The 19,793-nt window shown below is 44.2% G+C and overlaps 1 protein-coding gene across 1 annotated transcript in view; it reads right to left on the bottom strand.

Annotated features, from left to right (window-relative positions):
- The window catches only part of LOC121281522, a 68,995-nt gene that overhangs the window by 37,745 nt on the left and 11,457 nt on the right, over positions 1-19,793 (bottom strand). Inside the window, exons 6-10 of the mRNA XM_041194469.1 lie at positions 9,007-9,065; positions 8,369-8,497; positions 7,092-7,171; positions 2,999-3,129; positions 1,094-1,242 (exon numbers count right to left, since the gene is read on the bottom strand). Coding sequence (XP_041050403.1) covers positions 1,094-1,242; positions 2,999-3,129; positions 7,092-7,171; positions 8,369-8,497; positions 9,007-9,065 — 548 coding nt within the window. The remainder of the gene's footprint in view (positions 1-1,093; positions 1,243-2,998; positions 3,130-7,091; positions 7,172-8,368; positions 8,498-9,006; positions 9,066-19,793) is intronic.

Genomic DNA, 19,793 nt, shown 5'->3' with positions numbered 1-19,793 from the left:
CCAGACCTGCTGAGTTTTTCCAGGTAATTCTGTTTTTGTTTTGGATTTCCAGCATCCGCAGTTTTTTTGTTTTTATGATAGTGTCACCTCACCTGGTAACATCACTGCTGCATACCTCACCACCTCATACCTCAATGCAGGCTTTCAGACTGCCTGCAATGTGAATGATCTGACTAAAAGACACTCCAACAGCCACCATCCAAGTACTTGGAGCCCTCTCGAGAAGCTCTACCTAATCATGAGTATAGCTTACGTCATGGGGTTAGTAACATTTCACTTCCGAAAGGTGATTTCAGAAGATGCTGTTTCATTGTTATTAAAGCAATTCCACATTTTTTCGTGAACTCAACATGTTGTTTCATTCCAAAGTCAACTTTTCGAACATATAATAAATTTTCTTTCCAAAGTCATGCTTTGTTCCTGCCATTTCTTCAGGGCAAAACATTCGTTGGGTCAAATATCAAATTAAGCTATGGGGAGATAAAAGGGCATTTCTCCAAACTGAAGCGTTTATTGCTTCTATAGAAGCAGCCAGCTGGATTGATTAGTGGAGATGAATGAATACGCTGGAAGTTTGACTGAGTAAATTTTATCGTGAGGGAAATATTCCACAGAACCTACCCTGACAGATTAAATGGCAGAATGCACAAAACAGATAGGTTAGACCTGATCATGGAAGGATTAGGTTTGATGGGCCAGATGGCCTTTTACCATCCCAGCTTGAATACTTCCTTTAAAACGTGGAGGCAACATGAGGGAACAAGTGTTGATGTAAATACCATCTCTGGAAAACTGGGCCTCTGGCAGTCCTGTAGAATCACACGTCATCAACCAATACTCTAAATGACAGATTGGTTAGACACAGGTTCATGGTCTTTAACTTTGAGAGTTAACCTGGAGGACGACTGAGATTTTTTCAACAAGGGGAGATAGAGAAAAGAAGAAGAATCGGGCAGATAAGTCATTTAGCCTCACCCTACAGCAGCATCAAAGGCCTTGGGAAAAATGGGCACCTTCCATATCCCACCCACCAATCAGGCACAAGACACTGAGGGGAGAAACAAGCTCCAGGCGGCTTGAACATAACCTTTACCTTGGCCATCCAAAGACGTCTCTACGTTTGCTCTCCTTGTGTTGTTCCTCAAATAGTTGGTGGTCTCAGTGATTGGGTTGATTGTGGAGGGTCTCTTCAACTCAATTGATGGGTCTTCCCTCAGGGAACTGCGTGCCTTGCAGCAGAAGCTGGGGTAAAGGAGAGGCAGGAAGGTGGTAAACCAACTTCAGACAGGTGTTTTTATTATTAATGCCACACTCAGACTGAAAATTCTCAGCCCTTCTGATACAGTCTTACTATATTTGCAGCACGCCCCGCCACAGCCCCAGTGCAGCCCCAGCGCATCCCCCCGCTGCATCTCCCGCTGCATCTCCCGGTGCAGCCCCCGCCGCATCTCCCGGTGCAGCCTCCGCCGCATCTCCCGGTGCAGCCCCCGCCGCATCTCCCGGTGCAGCCCCCGCCGCATCTCCCGGCACACCCCCCACCGCATCTCCGGTGCAGCCCCGGCGCACCCCCCCAGCGCATCTCCTGCCGCAGCCCCGGAGCATCCCCTGTCACATCTCCCGCCGCATCCCCTGTCACATCTCCCGCCGCAGCCCCAGCACATCCCCTGCCACATCTCCCACCGCAGCCCTGGCGCAGCCCCAGCCACAATCCCAGCGCAGGATGATATTCAGATGTTGGAGATGCTGCAGAGGTGAACTCATGGAAACATAAAATTATTAAGATGGCTTCACTGGCTGGGGGATCAAGAAAACTTGGTCATGGACTCAAAATAAGGGGTCAACCATTTGGGACTGAGATGAGGAGGAATTTCTTCACTCAGAGCGTCATGAATCTATGGAATTCTCTACCCCACAGAGATGTGGAAACTCGGCCATTGAGTATATTCAAGAAAGGGAGATTGACAGATTTTTGGACACCAAGGGATACAAGGGAAATGAACAAGTGGAGTTGAGGAAGATGATCAGTCAAGATCTTCATGAATAGCAGAGCAGGCTCGAGGGGACGCAAGCCTATCTCCTGCTCCTATTTCTTATACTCTTCTGGATATGTTGGAACGAGTTAAGAGTTAATAGTCAAAGTTCCTTACTTCTTAGGGCAACAGGACTTTTCAGGGTAAAGGAGATAACAACGGGGGTGTCACAGGAGAAAGCAGGGCTTAACTTCTGCTCCAGCTTATTCAGAGAATTAATTGACCACGAGCAATTGAAACATAACGTAAGTGACCAGTGTAATAAACACATGCAGAGGCCTCCGTTAACTATAGTATAGAGGAGCAGTCTCCCAATCCCTGGACGAGTTCAGTGTTGAAATTGAGAGTCTCTGCGCACACTGCTCTAGAGATAATTTTACTACCTAACTTACCAGGTGAGGAGGCCACAGGAATGGATGAAGCATCAGTTTTGCTGGGGTTTAGTAGTGGTAACACCAGTATTGTGCCTGGTCCCCTAATTTTCTGACAGGCAGTTTAGGTTAAAATTGCTCCCCAGCTGACTCTAATACACCTTTTCCCAGGACCTCAAAACCACGGCACACATCTACTTCCGAAATCTTGCCGCCTGCTATTCGTGTGCAAACCACCAATTGTTGCCTTGTCGCTTCTCCTACTCATTCTGATCTCAGTGAAATCCTGCTCTACTGACCCTGAAGCATCACATTGCAAATTTTAAAAAGAAATGGGAGATAGTGACAAGAGTAACAAACCGAGCAAACCCTTCTCTCGCTGTAATGACTTGACGGACCGGACATGTTTCAACAAGAAAACAGATAACCTTTATCACAGAGAGCTTTTCAGATGTTACATGCCCGATCAGAACCCTCATCAGGAAGCCCTGCCCCCTGGATTACCCATGCTTAAGACTCATTGGTCAGAGCCTCCACACCATCACATGACCCTTGATAGACAACAGGAGAGGCTATACCTTCAGTTACTACACTTACCTTAACTGTTCAGTCTCCTCTTGGAGTTGCTTCATCAGCTCGGCCAGTCTCTGGATCACAGGGTCTTCCTTTCCCATCTCCTTTGTTGGGGTATTCCTGGTGCAGGTTGACAGTCTGGAGCTGTCGGAGGGCTGGAAGGAAAAACTCTTACCTACAGTACCATTCAACTAAATGTAGTAAAAGCAACTACAACTTGCATTCATATAGCACCTTTTACATAGCAAAACCATCCCATGGCATTTCACAGAAGGATTACTGGAAAAACGTGACACCAAGCCACAAAAGGAGACATTAGGACCAGTGGCTGAAAGTTTGATCAGAGAGATAGATTTTGAGATCTTAAAGGAAAGAAAGACTTGCATTTATATAGCACCTTTCATGCCACTAGATGTCTCATCCAAAAGATGGCACCTTTTCAACAATGCAGCAATCTCTCAGTACTGCACTGAAAGCTGGGAGCAGGGAGAAGAGGGAAGATAGATGGTGTCAAGCTTCTTGAGTGTTGTTGGAGCTGCACTCATCCAGGCAAGTGGAGAGTATTCCATCACACTCCTGACTTGTGCCTTGTAGATGGTCGACAGGCTTTGGGGATTCAGGAGGTGAGTTACTCATCACAGAATTCCCAGTCTCTGACCTGCTCTTGTAGCCACAGTATTTATATGGCTGGTCCAGTTCAGTTTCTGAACAATGGTAGTCCCCAGGATGTTGACAGTGGGAGAATTCAGCAACAGTAACGCCATTGGATGTCAAGGGATGATGGTTGGATTCTCGTTTGGTGGAGATAGTCATTGCCTGGCACTTGTGCGGCACAAATGTTAGTTGCCACATGTCAGCCCAAGCCTCAATGTTGTCCAGGTCTTGCTGCATATGGGCATGGACTGCTACAGTATTTGAGGAGTTATGATTGCACAGTGTTCAGCACCAACCATCAATGAACATCCTTATTCCTGAGCTTTTTTTAAAAAAAAAACAGTATTTAATAGTTTGCTCTATGCATCATTAAAGAAGCTCCACTCTAAAGAATCTCTCCAATGATTCCTTCATTGTGCCTATTTTCAGGTTGAACGAAGCAATGCCTCCAGTCACCAAGCAGTTGCGGTACTTGTGGAGTGTCTGGGTCATTCGCATGCTTTTCCATGGTGTGTTGAGTTAGAAACTGGCTAAAGGCTCGTTATTCCCCAGCTTCATTCCCCTGATGGTTCAGTGCATATCTGTATTATCCAGTCATCACATTTAACCATGCAGACCATACTGGTCTTCGGACTGATTTCAGTTGAGGTGTTACAATTGGCCTCAGCACCCCTGAACTATGAGGGAAGGGGATGAATTAGCCAGAGTTCCTGCTGCAACTTATGTTGGAGGGAAAGTCATTAATGAAGCAGCTGAAGATGGTTGGACCTAGGACAATACCCTGGTTAATTCCTGCAACAATGTCCTGAGACCGAGATGATTGACCTCCAACAACCACAACCATCTTCCTTTGTGCTAGGTCTGACTCCAGCCAGCAGAGAATTTTCCATGATTCCCACTGACTCCAGTTTTGCTAGGGCTCCTTGATGCCACACTCGGTCAAATGCTGCCTTGATGTCAAGGACAGTCACTCTCACCTCACCGCGGGAGTTCAGCTCTTTTGTCCACGTTTGAACCAAGGCAGTATTGAGATCAGTAGCTGAGTAGCCCTAGTGGAACTCAAACTGAATATCAGTGAGCAAGTTATTGCTGAGTAAGTGCCGCTTGGTAGCGCTGTCGATGACACTTCCATCACTTTGCTGATGATCAAGAGTAGACTAATGGGGTGGGAACTGGCCAGTTTAGATTTGTACTGTCTTTTGTATACAGGACATACCTGGGCAATTTTCCACATTGCCGGGTAGACGCCTGTGTTGAAACAGTTTGCTAGGGACACGGCTGGTTCTCGAGCACAAGTCTTCAGTATTATTGTCGGAATATTGTCAGTATCCATAGCCCTTGCAGTATCCAGTGTCTTCAGCCATTTCTTGATATCTCGTGAAGCGAATCAAATTAGCTAAAGACTGGAATCTGTGATGCTGGGGTCCACAGGAGGAGGCTGAGATGGATCATCCACTCGGCACTTCTGGCTGAAGATGACTGCATATGCTTCAGCCTTATCTTTTGCACTGATGTGCTGGGATCCTCCATCATTGAGGATGGGGGTATTTGTGGAGCCTCCTCCTCCAGTTAGTTGTTTTAAGCGTCCAGCACCATTCATGACTGGGTGTGGCAGGACTGCAGAGCTTAGATCTGATCAGTTACTTGCGGAATCGCTTAGCTCTGTTTATACACTGCTTATGCGATTTGGCATGGAGGTAGTCCTGTACTGTGGCTTCACCAGGTTGACACCTCACTCTTAGGAATGCCTGGTGCTGCTCCTGGCATGCCCTCCTGCACTCTTCATTGAACCAGGGTTGATCCCCTGGCTTGATGGTAATGTTAGAGTGGGGGATATGCCAGGCCATGATGGTACAGATTGTGTTGTATACAATTCTGCTGCTGCTGATGGCCCACAGCGCCTCAGGATGCCCAGTTTTGAGTTTCTATATCTGTTTGAAATCTATCCCATTTAGCAGTGGTGCCACACAAAATGATGGAGGGTATCCACAATGTGAATACGGGACTTCATCCCACAAGGCCTGTGCAATGGTCACTCCTACCAATACTGTCATGGGCAGATGCATCTAAAACAGGTAGATGGGTAAGAATGAGGTCAAGTAGGTTTTTTCCTCTTGTTGGGTTACCTCACCACCTGCTGCAGACCCAGTCTATCAGCTATGTCCTTTAGGACTCAGCCAGCTCAGTCAGTATTGGCACTACCAAGCCACTCAATGAAGACCATTGAAGTCCTACACCCAGAGTACATTTTGTGCCCTTACCACCCTCAGTGCTTCTTCCAAGTGGTGTTCAAAATGGAGAAATACTGATTGATCAGCTGAGAAGGTGTTGGGGGTGGGGTTGGGGGGGGCAGTAGGGGTAACCAGCAGAAGATTTCCTTGCCCATGTTTGGCCTGATGCATGGAACTTCTTGGGGTCCATAGTCAATGTTGAGATCTCCGAGAGCAACTCCCTCCTGACTGTATATACCACTGTGCCACCACCTCTGGTGGGTCTGTCCTGTCGGTGAGACAGGACATACCCAGGGATGGTGTTGTCGTTGTCTGGGACATGAACTGCAAGGTGAGATTCTGTGAGTTTGACTATGTCAGCCTGTTGCTCAACTAGCCTGTGGGACAGCTCTCCCAATTTTGGCACAAGTCCCAGATGTTAGTAAGGAGGACTTTGCTGGTTTGACAGGGCCAGGTGTGCTGTCATCGTTTCGGATGCCTAGGTTGATGCTAGTTGATGATACCACTTTTTCCTTTCTATCTCCTTTGTCTCTTCTTCTAGCAATCCAATCTTTCTATCTTTATTTGTCCTGTGCCTGATTTGACATTGAATTCATCCCCATTTCTCAGTTTTTCCTCTGTATAGTTCTCAGCCTTTTAATCATATTGGTTAAGGAGATAAACTGCTGGTCCAGTCATTCACCAACATCCCCGATGCTGCACTGCCCTCACTGTGCAGTTATCAGCTAAACCCAAGTGTTAACAGGGCCCGTCATTACAGGAAAGCTGAGGCTGATATTCTTCCACATTGTTATTGGAGAAATTTGACGTTTTCCACAAGTAGCTTCAGATGAGAAAGGGTAAAATGTCCAGACCAAGTGACTAACCTGTGATGTTCACCAATGCGTTCAGGTTAACAGTGAACAAGTTTGCCAGCATCAAAGTCACAAGCTAAATTGAAGATTTATCTAGGATCACTGTGCCTAGTTTGAGCTGGCATTGTGACAAGAACAGTTTTCTACCTTTGAGAATCTCATAAGCACTCGAAAACAAAGCTCTGGTGGATCTTGACACTTGGGTGCATTTTAACAAAGGAAAATGGATGTAAAGGTTAATAGAGAACCTGTAGTCATTCCCTCAATGGGCAGAGGGGGAGAGAAAGGAAAGAGGAAGAGACAGAAAAACAAATCAGATTCACTCCGAACATCCCAGCTGTACTTTAGACATGACCAAAAGCATCCATAAATTCTCACCTTTTCACTCAGGGTCAAGGTGAGCCCAGAGCTTCTGGGAAGCTGTGCACTCACATGATTATAGTTTCCTTCAGCAATAGCTGTAAAATCATAAGATTAAAAAATCTAAATATCAATGTCATTGAAATTAAATTAAAATATAATTTAGAAAAGTAATATCTCAGAAAGATAAAAGACAGACTCGCATTTATACAGTGCTTTTCACAACCCAAGGCTTCCCAAAGTGCTTTACATGAATGAAGAATTTTTAAATTGTGGTCACTGCTGTAATGTAGGAAATGCAGCAGCCAACTTGCACACAGTAAGGTCCCATAAACAGTGGGACAAATAGTCCAAGAATAACTAGTCAATCTGTTTTTAGTGATGTTTGATGAGGGCTAAATCTTGGCCAGGACACTGGGGATAACTCCCTTTGCATGTCTTCAAAAATAGCAGCATGGAATCTTTTGATAGCTCAGGCAAGGTCTTGGCATGTCTGTGTTAGAGAGGGCTTATACATTTTAAATCTGTTCAAAATCACTATCAGATGGTCCCTCCCGAAGAGTGTCCTTGTATAGATATTAAGAATAGTTCTAAGGCTTGGTTAAGGTAACACTGGAAATCCAGGCTCCCACATGATAAAAGGGAGCTGGGTAACATGTGTCAATATCTTATCAATTACGTTGTTGAGGTTTGTTGATGTCAGTTACATTATTAAAGGAAACAGGCGATGGGTATTTGAACACATACAAGTAGGGGATCCTGGAGAGGAAGCATGTCATGTCCACCAGTATACTTGAGGCCTTCCATGCCCGATGGGCAACGCAGGGGCTAGAGAGCTTCATCAGCCCTGGAAACAACATTTTAATTTAATTAGGTAAATTTCCTTTTAGAAATTTTATTCTGTTACAGTGTCCCCTTAAGGGGCTGCCAATTTGTCAATTAGTTCGTTTGTTTAATTGATATACTCAAAAGAGTATAAATAGGGGCTAGCAGGGACACTGACGGGGAGGTGAGGAGTGTTCACACTGAACAAAGTCAATAAACTCAGCAAGGAAAGCTCAATGTCTTAGTTTTGACTTCACCAACTGGTCTGGATCCTATTAATATGATAGTCACCTGTAGTTGAAAATGAGTTTGCACCTTCAAAAAAAAAGGGGAAAGAAATGAGGAGTTTGTTTTTTTTTTTAAAAAAAAAGTTTAATCAACAAAAACAACAGCAACTCAGAATTTCCCTGAAACAATATGGGTTTTCCAGGGTGAGTGTTCAATCAAAAGAAACCTACATTTTCACCAACCTGAACACTTCCTCTGTGGATCATGTGACTGACTTTTCTTCCGGTGGGATTTCCCTGTGAGTGAGGAACCGTTCCTCGTCTCCAGGGAGTCACTTGCAAGTGGCTGACATTGTATGCCATGCGGGTAACCTGATCAGAAAAAAAAATCAAGGAACAACGTTTAGAAGTAGCATCACAGTGCATGGATAGGATAATAACACCAGTTATTGACAGTTCCAGGATGACCAAGTTTAACAGCTGAGTGTTGTATGACACTCTGTTTAAGTACGACTAGGAATTCAAGCCCACCGAATCCAATATGGGGGGCCTGGCCATTACTAGTAATAGTGTGCTTAAAAGAATTAAAAGGTTAGAGTTAACATGAGGGTTAATGGGCCTCTGGTGTATACTTTCCGTGTCTCTTTATCAAGAAGCCCCATCCTTACCCACTGTGATTTTGACTTCAAAAGCAACAGAGTGGCTTTGAAATTAGATTTGAATCATGACTGTGGATTGTGGCCTCTCCCATCAGCGACACCCATAAGGGCTGTAATGCCAATGGGACTTATCAGATTCATTCCCTTTGTCAGTCTGCTTTGCTTCTGAAGGTGAGGTGAAATTAGCCCTGGATGGGGGCCAGTGTAATCCCAGTCTCTCACCTTTCTGGGCCTGGGAAGGCTCGTTGCCATCTTGAACTCTATTCATTTTCTGAGGAGTTCTAAGTGAGGGAACAGAGAATTGTTAAAAGACATCCTTCATCATAACTTACTCTTCTGTACATAGAACAGACAGCACGGAAGCAGGCTGCTGGGCCCAACAGGTCGATGTTGGCGTTTGTGCTTTACACAACACCCCCTCATGCCCTACTTCGTCTAACTCTATAAGGATGTGAAGGAGTTGGAGGCAGTTCAGAGGAGGTTTACTGGATTGATACCTGGAATGAGTGGGTTGTCTTATGAGGAAAGGTTGGACAGACTAGGCTTGTTTCCACTGGGGTTTAGAAGAGTGAGGGATGATTTGACTGAAGTATACAAGATCCTGAATGGCCTGGACAAAGTGGACGTGGAAGAGTTCAGAACTAGGGGGCACTGTTTTAAAATTAGGGGTCGCCCTTTTGGACAGAGGTGAGGAGGAATTTTTTCTCTAAGGGTTGTGCAACTTTGGAACTCTCTGCCTCAGAAGGTGGTCAGTGTATATTTTTTAAGGCAGAGATAGATAGATTCCCTTGCCTAACAAGAATCTAAGGTTATCGGGGGTAGATGGGAATGTGGAACTCGAAACACAATCAGATCAGCCATGATCTTATTGAATGGTGGAGCAGGCTCGAGGGGCCGAATGGCCTCCTTCTCCTATTTCATATGTCCTTCTACTTCTTTCTCCCTTATGTGTTTATCTAGCTTCCACTTAAAAGCATCTATACTTTCACCTCAACTACTCTTTATTGTAGTGAGTGCCACGCTCTCACTGCTCTGTGGATAAAGATGTTTCTCCTGAAGTCTCTATTTATTAGTGACTATCTTATATTTATTGCTTCTAGTCACCCGCAAGTGGAAACATTGTCTCCATGTCTACCCTATCAAACACTTTCATAATCTTGGAGACCTCTATCAGGTCACTCTGTAATCTTCTCTTTCCTGGGGAAAAGCTATAATCTCTCAGTTCTGGTATTGTCCCTCTAGATCCTTTATTGCACCTTCACCAATACCACATCCTTTTTATAATATGAAGGCCAGAATTGTACATGGTATCCAACTGACTACTACAGTTCCTACACCGCAACAGTGACCTGCTTCAAAAATACTTAACTGGGTCTTAAGTGATTTAGGATATCTCTTGGTCATGATAGGCACTATATAAATGCAAGTCTTTTTTGTTTCAGTCAGCTAGTGCACGACTTGTGTCCCAGAGTCTGACTCAAAGCAGCAGTACTGGAAGGAGAGACAGATTCTAACAACTGCATTTTTATAGCACCTTTATGATTGTTAACAATGTTCTAAGAGCGTTTCACAGAATGTCACAAATTTTGACACATCAGTCACATCACATCAGGAAATATTAGGGCCGGGCAGGTGATCGAAAGCTTGGTCAAAGAGATAGGCTCAAGGAGCAGAATAAGGAAGAGAGAGAGGCAGAGAGTTTAGGGAGGGCAACCCAGAGTTTAGGACACAGGCAGCAGGATGCCAGAAGCACAGAGACTCGCAGAGGGCTGTAGGGGTTGAGGAGGAAACAGAGATGGAGACGGGCAAAGCCAGTTACAATGCTAAATCTCCACAATGTTCAAGATTTGACCTGCACTTCAACCCATCAGAAAAACACACACTACTCAAATAACTGGCTTTTCTTTATGAGTGAATGTATCAGCATGAGGAATTGAAATAAAGCCTGCCCATAAACTGGTGCTTTTTAACTTGTGTAAAAAGCTGCTACAAATTCTGCATGTTTTTTTTAAACTCATGAATTTTCCCAGGAAGGAAATGATTGTCCTCAACTTGGAGAGACTCTGAGAGAGAGGAGAATTTCTTGCCTGTCTTGGCTCACACTACAGACATATAATGGTGACAGATGTCTTATTTTTTTTTTGCGCGGAAACACAGCTGCCAAAGTGTTTTATGCCACAATCGGCTTATGTAAATCTCATTGCATTTCTGCAGTAATAAGCTGTTCCTTTTCCTGGCACGAAACACCACAGAAACAGCCAAAGGAGCTTAACAGATTGTGTTTTGTCCCAAATAGAGAAAAACACCAAGAAATTGTAACACGGAAGGAGGTCCAACCAGTCTGCGTTGGCTTTAAACACACACCCCCAACAACCCCCCCCCCCCCCCCCCCCCCCCCCCCCCCCCCCCCCCCCCCCCACCACCAACCCCCTCCGCTCCACCCACCCTGCACAAGTAAACTGTCCTAAGCACATTGAGCTGGCTTGTTCCCAAATCCTTTCAACCCCAATTCTCTCATCCATCTATCCAATCTAATCTCAAATGTTCAGATAGGGTTAAACGGTTGAGGCAGAAAGCTAAGTGAATCCCACAGGCTCACAATGTTCTCTCTGTGTGAAGAAGATTCTCTTGCTGCCTGATCTTAATCTCTTTCATGTAATCTTCTATCTTTCACTCCTCGCTGCTGACCCTTCAACAACTGGAAACAGTCTGCTTCTATCTACCATGTTCCATAATTTTACACACATTTTTCATTGTCATCACATAACCAATGTTGTTTCAATTAAAGATCATCTAATCTTTCCAAGTCCGTGTATATCCTCAGACCAGGCAGCATCTAAGTGAATCTGTGCCAGACCCTCTCGAAATTATCAATACCTTTCTTTCAGGAATACATTTTGGAGATATATTTTAGAAAAGCCACTATTGTACCAGAAGATTCCTTTTTAAATCTGAAGCAACAAACTATCTCACATATTATTAGTGTTGCCTGGGATATGTTGGTAGGTTCCTGGCTGAATGTCGGCTGTGGCTGATTGGGTAGCACGCTCAGCTTTGAGACAGAAGTTCTGGTTTCCAGTCCCACTCCTGAGACTTGAACACAAAATCTAGGTGGACACTTTCAGTGCAATACTGAGGGAGTTTCCTTTTTATTCGTTCATGGGATGTGGGCATGACTGGCTAGGCCAGCATTTATTGCCCATTGCTCAGAAGGCATTTAAGAGTCAACCACATTGCTGTGAGCCTGGAGTCACACATAGGTCAGACCAGGTACAGATGGCAGATTTCCTTGCCTATTAGTGATGGACGACAAATCAGCAATGGTCTCATTTGTATTCCAGATTTTTTACTGGATTCAAATTTCACCATCTTCTGTGGTGGGATTTGAACCCGGGTCCCCAGGGCATTATCCTGGGTCTCGTGAATGCTAGTTAGTGACAATACCACAATGCCACTGCCTCCCCTCTGTGCTACACTGCCTGAGATGCTGCCTTTCAGATGAGAGGTTAAACCTGTCTGCCCTCTCAGGTGGACGTAAAAGATCTACTTTCAAGAAGATCGGGCGAGTTCACCCCAGCGCCCTGGTATATTAATTGTGTTTAATTATAACTGAAGTTTCACTTGAGCATGTATAAAGAAACACTTATTGGGACTGTGGTATTGTTAAGTCAGATACAGTGATAATAGGTCAGTTGATCAAAAGCTTGTTTAAGAGGTAGGTTGTAAGCAGTGTCTTAAAGGAGCAAAGTGAGGTAGAGAGGCGGAGAGGTGTATTGGGGGTGGTGGGGGTGGGGCGGGGTACATTCCAGAGCTTGGGACCCAGGCAACTGAAGGTTCAGCCACCAATGGTGGAGTGATTAAAATTGTGGATGCACAAGAGTCTAGAATTAGAAGAGGGTGAATATTTTGGAGGGCTGTGGGACTGGAGGAGAAAACAGAGATAGGGAGGGACAAGGCCATGGAGAGATCTGGTTGCCACACTATAGGAAGGGTGTGATTGCACTGGAGAGGGTGCAGAGGAGAGTCACCGGGATGTTGCCTGGGCTGGAGCATTTCAGGCTGGATAGGTTAGGGAGAAGGCTGAGGGGGGGGGGCCTGAGAGAGCTATACAAAATTAAGAGGGGCATAGATAGGGTTGATGCAAATAAATGTTTCCCCTCGGCAGAGGGGTCAATAATTAGGGGGGCACAGATTTAAGGTAAGGGACAAGAGGTTGAGAGAAGGTTTGAGGAAAAATATTTTCATCCAGAGGGTGGTTGGAATCTGGAACACACTGCCAGAGGGGGCGCTAGAGGCAGGAACCCTCACAACATTTAGCAAGTTTTTAAACGAGCATTTGAAACACCACTGCATACAGGACTACAGGCCAGGTGCTGGAAAATGGGACTAGAATAGATAGGTGCTTGATGGCTGGCACGGACACGATGGGCCGCAGGGCCTGTTTCTGTGCTGTATAACTCTATGACTTCATGATTTGAAAGCAAGGATGAGAATTTCAAAATCAAGGCATTGTTTGACTAGGAGCCAATGTAGGTCAGCACGTCCATTCCCCCTCCCTTCCCCCTCATCCTCCTATTCCCGAGTCTTCCTTTCTTCTCTCTTGCCCATCATCAGAGTCGTCCTTTCTCCCCGTCGCCCTCCCTTCTTGAGTCGACAAATCCATTTCAAACCCGAGCACAAATTTTCAACATGAGTCATTTTGTTAAGCCTGCAGAGGGGACAGAAATCTTTTTTTTTCTCTAAAAAGCTGACAATGCAGCTGACCTCGATCTGGGAAGAGGAAAGCAGGAGCAATGAAATCCAGGACAAGTGTTTCAACCGCCTAATCCATCTGCAATTGTCAAGCACCAAACAATCTCCTTAAAAGAATTTATCTCCACAGCATTAAGCATCACAGCATCTATTGTTTGAGGGGTGTGTGTATGCATTAAATATATTAACAGGCTGAAAAAAATCATCTTCATGAAATTATTGTCATGTCAGAAAAACAGCTCCAAGTGTTTAGAAACACCAGCAGATTAACAGAAGAACCTTTCACCACAGCATCTCAGCAAAATTAATTTGATTATATAAGCCCTCGAGCTGCAAACCACTGACTGTCTGCAAAACTATTTTGTCACGTTAAGATTATTAAGCTCTATCCTCGACCCTCGTTCATCTGCCGTTAAGTAGTCTATAGGTTCAAAGAAAGATTACACTGTTTTGCAACAAATAAAATGCAATATACTAACAATGCATTTTCATTTCAGTGTAGTAATGCTTTGGTTCAATGAGTCCAGTCTTCCAGTTCACTCTCCTGCGCTGCATAGTCGCCTATACTCAGCAGATTATATAGAATTTACAGCACAGAAACAGGCCATTCAGCCCTACTAGTCTATGCTGGTGATTATGTTCCACGTAAGCCTCCTCCTCAATGTGAAAGTAAATAGCATAAGACCATTCATAGAACCATAGAATGATCCTGCACAGGAGGGGGGCAGTCATTCGCCCCTTTGTGCCTGCGCTGTTACTGTTACTCAATTAATCCTGCTCTTCCCCTGCTCTTTCCCCATAGCCCTGTAAATGTTTTCCCTTCAAGTATCTCATTTGAATGTTACCATTGAATCTGCTTCCGCTGCCCTTTCAGACAGTGCTTTCCAGATTATAACAACTCGCTGTGCAGCCCATCAAGCTTGCTCCTTTCATTTCTCTCTCTTGCAGGGAAAGTTTAAGTCTAAAGAAATGGGCCCAAGTACAAGATACAAGACACTAATGAGAATGAAGATAAGTTGCACAAAGCTGTAATTAGATTCTGCGAGGCGTGGCTTTTTTGTTTAAGGTCTGTAGACAATAATGGAACAGGGAGATGTGAGGAATTCCGTGTTTTCAAGATCTTCAGAAAGTTGGATTTGGAAAGGACCATACTGGAGTTCATGGATTCTGCTAGAAAGTTTCAGAGAGTGGATAATCGGAGATGCTACTTGACAAATTAATGGACTAAAGGGTTGGAGTGAGAAGGAGAAGAGAGAGCAAGAGGAAAGCAAGCAGAATTCAAGGTGGTGAAGGAAAGGTAGAGTGCCTGTGAGAGAGACTGACACGATGGCACAGGGCAGGGTAACTTCAGAGACTCACAAATCATGGACAATGGGAGGGATGTATAATCAGAAACACCAGTGACAGACATCAGAGATTGCAACTGACCACAGGAATCTAATCTATAATTTCAGCACTGAATGAGCATCAAAATAGGCCCAGAGATAACACTTCTCAGGCACCGCCACTCTGTCATCACAGCAGCCAGGTAAAGCTGCCCTCGACCAACTGGTACCTTCCTTTTCAAAACAAGACAACAGTTCAAAAGCCTGGTACAATCTCTCTTCCATGTTAAGTTTTGCTCACTGGTCTGAGCAATATTTTTTTTCACAACAATGGATGGGATTCACATGATCACTCATTTAAACACTGAGCAAGTAATAACAATACAATTTAAAATTCAACATGCTTCATTAGGCACTTCAAAATAATAATAAACCTTTATATATAAAGAATTTAAAAAATCACAACTGTTATTGCGTCCAGTCCAATAATCTCCAGAAGGAAAATGGCTTTTTCATTAAATAGATGCAAATGGGCTTCACTTGTACGGTCTTAACCTTGAGCTCTTGGTTAATCCTGCAGAGACTGTGTGCTTGTTCAAGTTGTAATACTCCCACAGATTGTGACAATGTTTCCACTAAAACTCACAGGCAGGCAAGCTGCTCAATTTCATGTTGTTATTTTATGAGCTCAGACAGCAAGAAATATTCCTATAACGACTTGCCATATTTCTCAGCATATCTCACTGGGCTTTGCATCCAAATAATTATTTATTTCTGTGTGTGAGAACAAGGGAGCCAATTTTATATACAGCAAAATTCCAAAAAATGCCAACAAACAGCTTGACCTTGGTGGTACTGGTTACAGGAGGAATGTTGGCATGACATTAGAACATTGGAACATAAGAAATAGGAGCAGCAGTTGACCATTCAGCCCATCCAGCCTGCTCCACCATTCAATACAATCATGTCTGATCTTCTACCTCAACTCCACTTTCCTGCCTGCACCCCATATCCCTTGATTCCCTGAGACACCAAAAATCTGTCCATCTCAGCCTTAAACGTATTCAACAATGGAGCATCCATAGCCCTCTGGGGTAGAGAGTTCCAAAGATTCACAACCCTCCGGGTGAAGAAATTTCTCCTTTGTCTCAGTCCTAAGTGGTTGGCCCCTGATCCTGAAACTGTGCCCCTGTGTTCCACTTTCCCAGTGGCATTGTCTGAAACATCACAGGGCAAACTCTCTAGGCCTCTTTAAAGTTGGGTTATATCAAGTGCAGAAGATATGTTATAAGAGTATCATATTACACTGATACCACTTATACCAATGGGATTTAAAATGGGGGAGATTTTAAACTTCCTCCACTGGGTTAGCCAATCATACAGAATCCTGCTGTGGAATCTCTTGCATCCACCCAATTGGGCAGACAGGCCTCAGGTTCACGTCTTACCCGAAAGACAGCACCTCCAGTGGTGCAGCATTCCTTCAGTACTGCACCAGGCTTAAATCTTTGGAGGGGGACTTGAACCCACAACCTTCTGACTCAGAATCGAGGGTGCTACCCACAGAGCCAAGGCCTAAGGTACTACAACCAACAGTAAAATGCAAGGAAGGAGGGTGGGCGGAAGGAGTGCAGACAGCTAAACATAAGAGTGCCCATCTGGCTGGCTCTCCACCCACCTGGTAGCAGCAGCATCACAGCAGGAGGTGGCAAAAGGCTATTCGATCAAGCGTGCCCAAGTCACCTGACTAGAGCTATTCTCAGAGAACGTACAACATCCCTTTGGACAAGGTTTGACTGGTCGGGAGTACCCAGAGTTAATCAAACATTACAATTGTCTCAAAGGAAGCTAGAATGGGTCAGTGCCAATATTTATACAGAGGAGAGGAGAGAAAAGTCACAGATAATAATCAATGAACATTAGGATTTAACATGAAACTGGACCAGCATAGTTACTTTCAGTTCATAACCAATTATTTTCCCTGTGACAAATTAACTGTGCATTTACTGAATGAGGAGTCACATATACAGAGGATGATGTTGTCCTAAATTGAGAATCTATCCCATTAAATAGCATTAAGTAGAAATTACAGTTAACATGAGAGACTCATCATCCCTTAATGCATCCCCACCCCACCCTCCCAACAGCATCCACCACTACTGTTGCTTGTGCCTGCATGTCATTGTAATGCAAAGGTGCTCGGCAGAGCAAGGGTTAATATAGGGCTGGAGAACAGCACCACCCACGGTATGATATATAGAATCACATGGTAATAGACTGAGAGCAGTCTAGAGAGAACACTCTGGAAGCAGCCTGCATGGAGAAGCAGCACCATGCATGACAGTAACCTGAGATCTGTAAATAGTTAAAGATTAACAATAAACGGTTTACATTTAAATATACAAGTCTCAATATCTCATCAAGACATCAAAAGAACCCACGTTACAACAACTACCACTTGTAACATCATAGAAAAATACAGCACAGAGGGAAACTATTCAGCCCATTGAGTCCGCATCACTGCTTTTCAAAAGAGATCAGGTTCGCTTCACTCCCCTGGTCTTTCCCCATATCACTGTAATATGTTCTCCAGCAAGTATTTATCCTATTCCCTTTTGAGGGCCTCTATTGAATCTGTATTCACCATCCTACAAGGCTATACACTTCAAATCCTAACTACTTGTGGTGTAATAAGGTTTCTCCTTACATTAGCTCTAGATCCCATGGGTGATCACACCATTTCAATTTGATGCCTCGCTCAACGTGCACCCAAAGTTGGAAGTTACAGGTACAAGTATGTCCATGGGCCACCAGTGTGTTGGCACTGTGCCTTTGTCTCACAGCAACAACTTGCATTTATATAGCATCTATAATGTAGTAAAATATCCAAGGTGTTTCACAGGAACATTATCAAACAAACTTGACACCCAGTCAGATAAGAAGCTATTAGGACAGGTGACCGAAAGCTTGGCAAAAGAGGTAGGTTTTAAGGAGCATCGTAAAGGAGGGGAGGAAGATAGAGAGGTTTAAAGGAGGAAATTTTGGAGTTTGGGTCTGAGGCAGCTGAAGTCACAGCCCCCATTGGAGTGATTCAAGTTGGGGGATGCTTAAGAGGCCAGAACTGCAGAAGCACAGAGGTCTCAGTAGGTTGTGGGGCTGAAGAAGATTACAGAGATAGGGAAGGGTGAAGCCCTGGAGGGATTTGAAAACAGGGATGAGAATCTTAATTTCAATGTGCTGCCAAACTTGGAAACAATGCAGGTCAATGAGCAGAGGTCAAACCAATAATACTTAAAATGCACCAGGTTTAGACACAAGGAGGAAAAATTGATAAATTGCCTCAGTTGTAAAGTTCGGTTTACTTGCACAGTGCAGAGAGAAAAGAGCTACAGTGTCATCTAGTGGACAATATATATATTGTAAGCCTTAAAAAAATACAGAAAGAGGATTTGTGTTTGTTTTGCACCTTTGACATCTGCTCTGCAATAAAATACGAATGAAGTGTAGGCACTATTGTTATGAAGGGAAATAGAACAGTCAACTCATGCACAGCAAGCTCCCACAAATGAGATAATATAACCAGAGTAATCTATCATTACGATGCTGATTGAGGGATAAATGTTGATCAGGACACCAGGGATAATTCCTCTGCTCTTCTTCAAAATACTGCCATAGGATCTTTTACATTCACTTGGGAAGACAAACAGAGCTTTGGTTTAATGTCTCATCAGAATGATGGCACCTCCGACAGTGCAGCGCTCCCTCAGTACTGAACTGGAGTGTCAGCCTAGATTTTGTGCTCGAATCTCTAGATTGGAGTTTAAACGCACAAACTTCCAAAATGCCAACTCTAGTTGGACCATATTTTTCAGAGGTTTCATCACACCTCCAACAGCCCCACTCCTGCTGCTCCCACCTCATGTCAATCCTGGCTGCAGCCAGAAAGTAATGGTGGTTGCAATACCCATAATCCTCTGCTCTCCAGAAACCAGTCTATTGATTACATGGTTCTACTGACATGAGCGTCCACATTGTAATCCTGGGTGCATTTTGTGCATAGCATGGGAGGTGATGGTGTAATGGTATCATCACTGGACTAGTAATCCAGAGACCCAGGTTAATGCTCTGGGGATCCGGGTTCGAAACCCACCACAGACAGATGATGGAATAAAAAAACTCAATAAATATTTGGAATTTAAAGTCTAATGATGACCATGAAACCATTGTCGATTGTTGTAAAAACCCATCGCTAATGCCCCCTTTGAGAAAGGAAATCTGCCATCCGTCCTTACCTGGTCTGGCCAACATGTGATTCCAGATCCACAGCAATGTGGTTGACTCTTAAATACCCCCTCAACAAAGGCAATTGGGGGTGGGCAATAAATGCTGGCCTAGCCAAGGACACCCACATCCCATGAATAAAAAAAAAATGGTGTTGAGGTATCACCATCAAATGGTGAGCAGGTTCAAGGGGGCTGAATGGCCTACTCTTACTCCTATGATACTCGGGTGAATGAACCCAACCCTACTTTATTTAACAGGCACGTGACATGCCTAACACCCTACATGGGGATTCAACCAAGGCTAAAATCACAAACAATGACAGACCACAGGCAGTACTTATTAAACACACCACCACGTTAAGTGACGAGCATCTATGAGTCATTTTGAACTCTTATTTTCTTTGTTTTGATGGAGGAACTAGCGACAGAAGGTCTCTAATCAGAAGACACAAATTTCCGGTGTTGGTTGAAGAACCAGGTGTCGTGAAGCAGCTTTTTTTTTTACACAGTGGGTTATGAGGATCAGGAAGGCACTGCTTTAAAGGATATTGGAAGTTGATTCAATAGTAACTTACAATGGGAATTGGAGAAACTAGAAGGGAAAAAAATTGCAGGGTTATGAGGTAACAACAGGGAGTATGACTATTGG

Source organism: Carcharodon carcharias, chromosome 8 (assembly GCF_017639515.1).
Source record: "Carcharodon carcharias isolate sCarCar2 chromosome 8, sCarCar2.pri, whole genome shotgun sequence".
NCBI lineage: Eukaryota > Metazoa > Chordata > Chondrichthyes > Lamniformes > Lamnidae > Carcharodon > Carcharodon carcharias.
Note: the sequence above shows the minus strand (reverse complement) of the source record. Positions and strands in the feature narration are given on the sequence as shown.